This window comes from Schistosoma mansoni, chromosome 1 (genome assembly GCF_000237925.1).
Source record: "Schistosoma mansoni strain Puerto Rico chromosome 1, complete genome".
Taxonomy (NCBI): domain Eukaryota; kingdom Metazoa; phylum Platyhelminthes; class Trematoda; order Strigeidida; family Schistosomatidae; genus Schistosoma; species Schistosoma mansoni.
Genome location: NC_031495.1, coordinates 16,211,849 through 16,222,258, shown reverse-complemented (window position 1 = coordinate 16,222,258; position 10,410 = coordinate 16,211,849). Strand labels below are relative to the sequence as shown.

Sequence of the window (10,410 nt, the reverse complement as noted above, 5' to 3'; positions counted from 1 at the left end):
TCCTAAACATCAATGGGAAGATTCAAACAAACAATACTAAGGGAATTTAAGCTTTTGGCAATGTTTAGTTTTTAAAAATCTCATTTATATATACTGGATTAATCGCTTACTAGGTAAACCAGAAAGTAGTCTCAATGGTCGTAACACTCGAAATGCTCGAAGTGCTTTTACATCGATATTCATATTTTCCAATGCTTTCGATGATAAACTGAAAGAACAAAATATTCAACAAGTTAGTGTTATTACATTTTTTACGTAGAAAACTGTAAAAGAATCTGACAAACTTGAATACATTATTAAAAATATTTTGTTAAGTAACGAGTTTCGATGATTTAATACTAGTAACACAGTAGATTTATATTCACGTCGATTAAGAACATTCGAACTTGACCTTTGAAACGTAAGTGAATTATCAATTACATGAGTATATCTATAGATTTTTCTGTTGTAAAACATTAGAGAAATGTTATGAAGACTGTTATTTAGACACCGATCTATAACGCTCATATTGTACTTCAAAATAGACCGAACAGATATATATGTATATAATTTCTGTTAATAACTTTAATTAGTACAACTCAGTATCTTTAGGTCTTTCCTCGTTAAAATATTTTAAATTTCAATTACAAACTAAAATTACTTGATTGTTAAATAAAATTGTGTTTAATATATGGGAAGATAAGTGAGAAACGTAAAACACTCAGAACTATCACAATTGATTGATCACTGGATGGTGATCAATGTCATGCGTGTCAAGTCCTTCTTAGTGCTGATCGAGATTACAGGTACACCTTGCTGAAGAGTGCCAAGTAGCACGAAACCCGGGTCCAGGGTTTCCTGTTGACCACCATCTTAACTCAGAACTATTTCGTGATGGACTATTATGCAGATTTATATTGTGCATTTGTTGATTATTCAGGTTTTGGAATTTCTTTACTTTCTTGATTGTTATGCTTTGATTTAACTCATTAAAACTGTTGATATATGTTTTACTGGTCGTTAATTACTGTTAATTAGTTGTGCACCTGTTACTCAGTTTTGCATCACAGATGAAATAGTTATCTACAAATTGTGATTTCTTATTTGTCGTGTCCAATGGTCTTGTAAAAATGATGCATATTATTATGTTAGTTTTTGATTTTCAATTTAGAACAGATTTATGCTCTTCGTATAAGATTTCTTTCAGTGATAAGATTTTTGTAGAACTAAGAAGGACTGTTAATATGATCATGAAAATTCTGCAAAATAAAATACAGTTGAATCAGGATAAACTGCTAACATACCCAATTAAGACTATACTGAAATCTAAAACATTCCAAAAGTTTCTTAAATAAGCATCTTGATGAAGGACAAATCCATAAGCAATAATTTTTAAAGCAGATTCAGTTGTAAAAATTATAACAAATGCAAGTTCAACCTTTTCCTACAAAAAAGTAAAATATAAAAGTTCGTTTATGTAAATAAATCCACTAAATATGTTGAAAAAACGAATGTTAGGGTAATATTTAAGGGGCATTTTAGAAATTTAGTAGTTATATTGCATCTCTAGAAGTATAATCATCGGAAAAATTTCTTAACTGAATGGATAATAACTATAGGCGTCCAAGGAAAACTGAAAATCAGATACTCTATGCGAAAGTAACATAGTAAGCTTCAATCTGAAACTGTTTATACATGATATAATTCAATAATACGAAAAGACTATAGTAATGATAATAACAGTCGCTTTCCTCAATGCCATGTGCTCGGTCACATACAGCACATAACTACCAATTCAGAATATGTACAGTTGCCATAAATTTTAATCTTATATCCATTTTATTTATGTATTTTTGATATCACTTGTTTTTATCCTGATTCATTTGAACTCCAATATGGTTACATTTTATTCCTTCAAAGTACGAAAGAGAAGCGAGGTATTGTAAACCACCATGATAACTTGAATTTTGTATAGATTAGCCCATGAAATATGTTGCAAGAGAGTGTAGTTTTTATACATAGTTAATCAAACAAAATAAGTCTGAAAAACATGAAAAGTATTTGCAATCTTTACAAAGTTGGAAAATGTGAACCTAAAATTTTGGACAAACCGAATCACATCTTAGTATTATAATACATTATTTCATTCATGTGACTTGAAGATAATTAGTGGTTAAATTGTTTTCGAGTAGACGTTTTTCTGAGAGTGAGTGACAAGTTCGCTTATTTCACCAATAATATCTACATATAATGATTCAATCATTTCATATTTAGGCACTTAGACAAAAAATATGGTATGGTGTGATGGCAACTTATTTGTAACTTAGTTACAGTTTCAAAGTAATCTGATGACAATTAAAGCACTCATGTACATTCCGGGATTTTAAAACTTAGATGTTCTCAAGAGTCTCAGTAATAAATTGAAGATTCCTAATTCAGAACAATCACAATAAATACTTATTGTTCACCTTACTTATTCGGACAAATAGGTATTACTGTACTGTTTTCTGTATATGTTGCTTTCGCTTATAAAAAAAAGACTGACATTTACTATAACTTGGAAATTAAAAATCAAATTACATGCTTGTAAGTAACAGCCAAAAACGTTTTAGATTTAAAAAAACCATACTTACCAAAACCTGATTTACGGCATTTGAATCTTCTCCAGGGTAAGGATGATTGAATGCCAGTGCCAAACAGTTACATAAAATCGTTGCTAATATAAAGTATTCGAATGGTCTAACCAATATATATTATTAAGGAGTACAGTCTTAGATATATATACTGATTAAGTAGTTTGGTGAGGATCATTTTAATTTTCAAAAGGTGTCTGTCAAGAATCGATTTCACTATCATCGAAAACCAAAGAGTAATGGACAGCTATTTCGTCCTAATATGAAACTCTTCAGTAGTCAATATTTGTGATTAAAGTTCCTCATTTAACTGACGATTTTCAGAACCAGTGGTTCAGATTTACTACCTCAGCTAATTCGTGAAACAGCCCAACTTATTTTTGTTACAAATTGGTTGATGTCATAAATGTGTATAAACAAACTGCAATGCAATAGTTCTATTGGCTAATCGTTCACCATAAAACTCAAAGATATTAGATAAGCAGCTGTGGAGAAACCCATACTCGAACAAAGCAGCTCTACAGCTTGCCTAGTTTTCAATGGTACTGAGATCGATTGATGGAGAATACCTTCTACACATCTTAACTCTTAATTACTAAGTATTTTAAGCGTCTCTTAAAACCCCTTAATGAATCTTCAGTATCTAAGAAATCACCTAGCTTATCAATCACTTTTATTATTACTGTTAAATTAAATGTTTAAATCTGTTCATTATTAGACAATCAATTTACTAAGTTTATCTTAATTGTTCTTTACAACAATTTCAATTTGGTAAAACATCTATGCTATCCAGTTCGAATGTATTCATGAGGGACTTTCTCAAAATAAATTAATATGGCAAAAAAAGGCAGCCTGTCTGAAAATCCGGGCTACCTGTTCCTGCCGTCAAGATAATTCAAAAAGTTATCTAATTTTGTCTGTTTTCATACATTATTATGGCTAGTAATCGCATAACCTATTCAGGTGTGTTTCTGAAAAGTGTACAACTTTTCGCAGTACAAGTTGCAAAGGCCCAATCAGAGATATCGTGGTTGCTGGCAATATGTAGCGAAAATTATGTACATTATTTAGATATCGATTGACTGAACTGCTAACTTCTAACTGGCGATCATTCAATATTTGTCGTCAGGATCGACCAAGAAGTAAGAAACGGAAAATTGTTGAAATACAGTGCACTGAGAATTCTATATTGTACCAAAAAATATAATATTGAATAAAGCTAATGATAATAATAATAATTAAATGCAAATCACACTTTGATTTTAATTATGGACAGATGGAAAAAATATATGACTTAAATCACTTGGAACACCATGTTTCTCTGAGTTTTAGAAAATATTACTAAAGAATACTTGAACCCAGTGACTTACAAAAAGCAGTGCAATATATTTGAATAACATTATTAGGCCTTGAATTAAAAGAGCTTGTTTGGAGAAGATCGGCAAAATTAGATCATATCTATCAAGAAATCTAACGCATCCGATATCTGCGCTAATTGATCACCATTATTATTTTGTCTAGTTGACAAAATCATTTACTTAAGCAGCCTGTCTGAAAATCCGGGCTACCTGTTCCTGCCGTCAAGATAATTCAAAAAGTTATCTAATTTTGTCTGTTTTCATACATTATTATGGCTAGTAATCGCATAACCTATTCAGGTGTGTTTCTGAAAAGTGTACAACTTTTCGCAGTACAAGTTGCAAAGGCCCAATCAGAGATATCGTGGTTGCTGGCAATATGTAGCGAAAATTATGTACATTATTTAGATATCGATTGACTGAACTGCTAACTTCTAACTGGCGATCATTCAATATTTGTCGTCAGGATCGACCAAGAAGTAAGAAACGGAAAATTGTTGAAATACAGTGCACTGAGAATTCTATATTGTACCAAAAAATATAATATTGAATAAAGCTAATGATAATAATAATAATTAAATGCAAATCACACTTTGATTTTAATTATGGACAGATGGAAAAAATATATGACTTAAACCACTTGGAACACCATGTTTCTCTGGAGTTTAGAAAATATTACTAAAGAATACTTGAACCCAGTGACTTACAAAAAGCAGTGCAATATATTTGAATAACATTATTAGGCCTTGAATTAAAAGAGCTTGTTTGGAGAAGATCGGCAAAATTAGATCATATCTATCAAGAAATCTAACGCATCCGATATCTGCGCTAATTGATCACCATTATTATTTTGTCTAGTTGACAAAATCATTTACTTAAGCTGTACATTCGTATTTATAGTTGCTTTATAAATGCATAATTCTACAGGAAGATAGAAGAGATTGCACTATAAAATAATTTGGGATTTAAAATATTAAATGGAGGTTGAATCCAAAAGAGAATTTTTGCTGAATTTTCTTTATTTTTATTCTATGAATCAATGTGTTAATTATTTTGTCTAGTTCTTAATGCCTACCAAGTTCAAATGTGGCATCACCTACTTCAAGATTGAAAATGCGCCTTCATTGAGTAACACCAACTAGCATAAAACCTAGTGTGCTTAGCTTATGTCTCTAACCAGGTATCATTTGTAATATCATTTATTTCTTAACTAAACGGAATGGTTTGTGTTTTTCAACGAAACATAATTAGAACACTGAAATTAATCCCATTCATTTCTTTGAATATCAAAGTCAATAGATAGATATTGTAGAGGATTATGTAACCTAATCATTATGATATTTCACATAATATTTGAACTTTATAAATAAAACTCAGTACAGCTGCAGTTGAAAACACATTTTCCTTTGTGTTAGTCAAAATATTGTTTTGTCAACTTGCTTATTTTCCATTTTTTGATTTGCAGATCACTAGTTACACATAGCATATTGTAGTGTGTAAATACTTCACAACTTAAAGTGTTGCTGCAATTCAAAACTTGAAGATTGTAAATTGTTCGCATATATGAAATAACAAGAGAACATATTTTCAATTCCTTCAGTTTTTGATTCAGCATTTCGTTTATAGATTCATTTTTGTATTTCTTGTTTTAGTCTTTCTATTGATGTTTAAGACTGCAATTTTTCAGTCTCTTCTTGGAATATGTTCATTCTTTGAGGATCGCCTTGATATCGCCGTAAGTTACAAGCATTATAAGCAAAGATGGATGGTGGCTAGCAGTGAAATCCAGGACGTGATGGCGTTTTAAGCGAACAATACTGGGTTCCAGTCCTGGAGTGAAAATCAACTCTAACATGCTGGTAAGCCCAGCCGATAAGTTCCTAATGAGACGAAACGCCAATCCTGGATTCCACAGCTAGCCACCATGCATCACTGATTTCATTCACAAATTCTCCTGAATAAGAATTTCAAGAATAAACTTTTCCATAATTTGGAAGAAGTTACGTATCCCATCTTTACTTAAAAAATGTATTTTTCAACATCGATCAGTGCGCAGATGAACAAAACTGTTGTTAGGCATGTTTGTATTTTATGTATCCTAATACTAGATTCCTATTGGCTTATTATTATACGAAATCTTGTTTTTTCAAACATACCCAAATGATTTCTGTCCACAATTGCCTAGCCACAATATTCGTTTGTAAAAATCGATTTGAAAGGGAACATGATTGAATTTGTTCGCATGTGTTTAGTTCAGTAAGTATAGATCACAATAATATACATATACGTATGTACCAGTACAATTAGATAAGCACACAAGCACATATTTTGAACAACCTCATTTTGTGTTATACATTCTGTGCACCATGGGTAAAAAAATTATTTCTATTCACCATACAAGATTATCGATTTGTTATAACAAAAATAGAATGTAATAAACTTTAATTTTACTACAAGATAATGACTTGGATTAATAAAATAATAAAAATCTCTGATCCCAAGAAGATTAGATAATGCTAAACAGAAAATCAATTAATAGGATATTTGATCAAAAACTTAAAATGAAAATATTTTGTCTGGTATAAAAGACTTTCAATAAATATATTGATCATTATAGAATCATTTTGGAACTATACTATAAACAATCATTTGTACCTGAATAGCTAAACAATATGCAGTTAAGCTCCAGACAAACTGTCATGTTTTTAATCAGAAAAGTGTTTATGTGTATTTGTAATTATTATTGTTCACATGCAGAAAATCCAACAAACAGCTCCAAAATAAAGCTTTTCAAATCACAAAATAAAGAGTGAACTAGTTTACAGAATAATCACCAGCACTGAATAGTCATACTCTGACTATAACGTAGTATATATTCAACTGACTGAAGTGAAGTGATTGTGGCAGTTCGTCAAATAATTAAGCTTATAAATCGTCACATTATTCAAATTAGTCAAAATTAGTAAGCAAAAATCGTTAGACATCATGAGCTTAGACCAGCTGAATGTGAAAAGATGAATTTCATCACAACTCAGCTTTTTCTCATTTTGAAAGTTACATTTAATACCAACTACCTATAAACTATTTTATACTCTAGTGAAACAGTAAGAAAAATACTGTTTACACTACATCGGTTAAAAAAACTACTAACACCGTAACCAACAAGTTACTTAATGACCGAATTCTGATTAAGTGACAGGATATGATTTGTTTTCTCCAACATAAAACTGATAATTTATTACACAATGTTATTTGAACACGCCTAAATACGTAGGCAAAGTAAAACTATAACAAGTTAATAAAATTTTAGTGTATTTGAACTGTAACCACCCTGGAATCCAGGAAGCGTATTTCATCCCACTTGGTACTCATCAGCTGAATACATCTGAATCTTAGTAATCATAATAAGTATCAGACTCAAACCCACTGCCTGTCTGTTTAAACTCGATCGCATTATCTACTAACCTTCTGAGTCCAGAATACTCTAACAAATAGTAATAATCAGACATCCGTTGAGGATGCGATTTTGGCAAGAAAGACTGAAAAGATTTCAGTCCTGAATATCAATAATGGTATAATACAATCCTCTACGAATAAATTTATAAAGTTGGAATGATCTATTAGTTTCAACGATCATCTTTTCCACTTCAAACTAAATTCATTGTTATTATATAGTATCCATGGCAGATGCATACCAATAAGAAGCTATAGAGTCTATATAGTATTTAATATATAGATAGGCTAAAAACAAATCATTTTACATCTATTGAGAACAAGTGTATGAATTTCACTGTAATTATAAATCTACAACTTGAAATGAGTTTTGTCTGATCCCTTATATAATCTCAGCATTAAAACATACAATTATTACAATAACAATTTATCTATTATTCATGTCTTATTCAAATTATAATAAACTAATATGTATTTACTGGCAAGATATGATGATATTGATAAAATACCTTTATAAAATCTAGTAAATTCTCTATATGTTTGACGAACAGAGATAAGGATTAAAAATTTAATAAGGAATGTGAAAGATTATTCTAAATATTGTGATGAGTAGCTCTAAATGCGTGGTAAAACTGAAACATATAGAACATTCCCATATCTTGGTAGACTATGGCAGTGTTCTTGTCAATAAATAGGCAATTTCGTAGTTATTGGGACCTTGTTTTCAAATTTATATTGTCACTGAAGAAATTCGTGATGATTCTTAAACTAGCTAGACAATGATACATAAAAAGAATGCATGTATGACGGAGTTCATCTGTTAGCGCTAAAGGCTATAGAAGATAGATTTCATAACTATCTGTTTTCGTAATTTGGACAAGAAAAACTATACTTAATACATTAAACAAATTCAAATTTACTAAACCAAAGGATACCGTGCATCCACTATACATATACAAACTCTTCTAAGGGGATTCTTTTTTGTCATCAGACATAATGAACGATCTGTTCGAAATTGTGGACATAGCTTTTTCTTCTTCACCTCACCACGTTCTTTAAGGGCAGCAAGCGCTAAATCAGCTATGAGAGGTTTGTTGCTTTGTAGAAATGCATTTCCTCCTGAACCTGGAGTGCCCCAAGGATTTTGCCCAGGTGTTGGGATCATCTTAGTGAAAGTTTAAAGCTTCAATTCCAAGTTGACCCTACACAAAAGACATGTAATATAGAAATATAAGAAACTTTTCATAAAATTTACTCCTAAGTTAACAGAATAGAAATATTTGTATACGTTAGTAAATATAACGTTATAATAAGTCTTTAATATAACTCCAAAGATATACATATTAACTAAACATCGTCAAATAATCTAATTTTGTACGTTTATGTTTCACCCATGTTAAAACTGTTAAATAAAAAATAACGAATATATTATTTGAATTGAAGCTGATGATAATCGATTTGTTACTAAAATATTAAAAAGCATACAGTATTACTTAAACAACGATTTATAGGGATTCATCTAGGTAAATCCAAATAGATGTGGAAATTATCAATCAGGCTAGCTATCTTTAAATTACTTTAGTAGATTAACTTCCACCCTAAAGATGTAGAGTATTCTGTAAGAAAGCATAAATTAAAATAATGATTTTCGCTCTTATTTCAGTTTAAAAAAACAGTAATGTGAAAAAGGTCGAATACATGACAGAATTTTGTTTCTAGTTAGGAAGTTACACGTCAACATTTAATAGCTTCAGTGTATGGTACATTAAAAGATGGAAACTAGAATATGACAGCTGTCCAGGCCACTTTGAGTCACAGCAGTTCTTTCAGTGAAATCAATTTTGCATGAGAACTTTTAAAAAACTTTTAAGTCGACTGCAAATGAAAAATACTGCTTTAATTATATGGAACTTAAAATTCAATCGTTGTGGCCGTTTGTCACCAGATACTGAACAACATTCACTTTATGATAATCATATTCAACAAAAAACGATAAACCATTTTCAAGCACTTTGAATTTTAAAATTTTGGATATACACTTACAATCGGTCATCATTACTCTCCACGAGAAGTTGAAACTCGAATGATTTGCAGGCGCAAAAATCTAGCGAAAGTCATCTTATTCATGCAGTAGATAGAATTCAGCTAGATAATTACGTTACCTCTTTTTACAGTTAAACATGTACACAAAGGTAAATAGATTGCTTTGCTAAAACAGAGAAATATATAATCTGTTAGGTAATTAAAAGTTCACCACTTCAGGAAGTTATGACCAAGGAATAGGTGTTATCTGAAGAATTTATGAAATGGAAACCCAGTGTTAGTGTTGACCACTTTCTATTCTTAGAATTTTCTCAAAGAGACCGAAATGCTCAAATCCGAAACTACACAGAGCTTCGAGAACCCAAACCACATCTTTTCATTCAACATTATTCATAGTATCATTTGGCTGCCAATGATGGCTTGCTTCTTTGCTGATTTTTATCATTCTAAATAGATTCACTCAAACACTTCATGATAGTTACTTCGTAGAATTTTAAACGGATTCGTAACTTTATAATCCGGATTTTCTTAACTGTTCGTGCTGTTTTTTTCAGCTCGCATTGTCATCAGTATCAGTTTATTGATTTATCTTTGTTTCTCCACCAATCGCTCTCAATATATCCGTGCTTTTTGGATCTTTTAGGTATGACTATCTAAATAGACACAATTTATTGATACACTGCATGGGACTTCTCTGGTTTTCGAAGGTCGTATTTTGATTGGTTAACAAATCACGTGATAAAATCGAGGATAAAGTCACAACAAATTGGCGACGGCCTTTTAAAATTAATAACAGGAGTCATGACAAAGCTAATGCACAACAATATCAAACCCATTTCGTAGCCCATGGAACCTATTGGAGCTAAAAAAATATACCCACACAAAAACATGTAAGTTAGACGACACATTATTTGACAGTCTATGATAAGCCTTAGAACCTTTTA

General features: G+C 30.9%; 1 protein-coding gene across 1 annotated transcript in view; it reads right to left on the bottom strand.

Moving 5' to 3' along the window:
* Positions 1–8,588, bottom strand: part of Smp_020270 (voltage-dependent calcium channel) — a gene marked incomplete at both ends in the record, with an annotated part of 63,791 nt that extends 55,203 nt beyond the window's left edge. The window contains 4 exons of the mRNA XM_018793436.1: positions 111–194; positions 1,273–1,423; positions 2,613–2,718; positions 8,359–8,588. Coding sequence (XP_018647949.1) covers positions 111–194; positions 1,273–1,423; positions 2,613–2,718; positions 8,359–8,588 — 571 coding nt within the window. The remainder of the gene's footprint in view (positions 1–110; positions 195–1,272; positions 1,424–2,612; positions 2,719–8,358) is intronic.
* Positions 8,589–10,410: the final 1,822 nt, after the last annotated feature.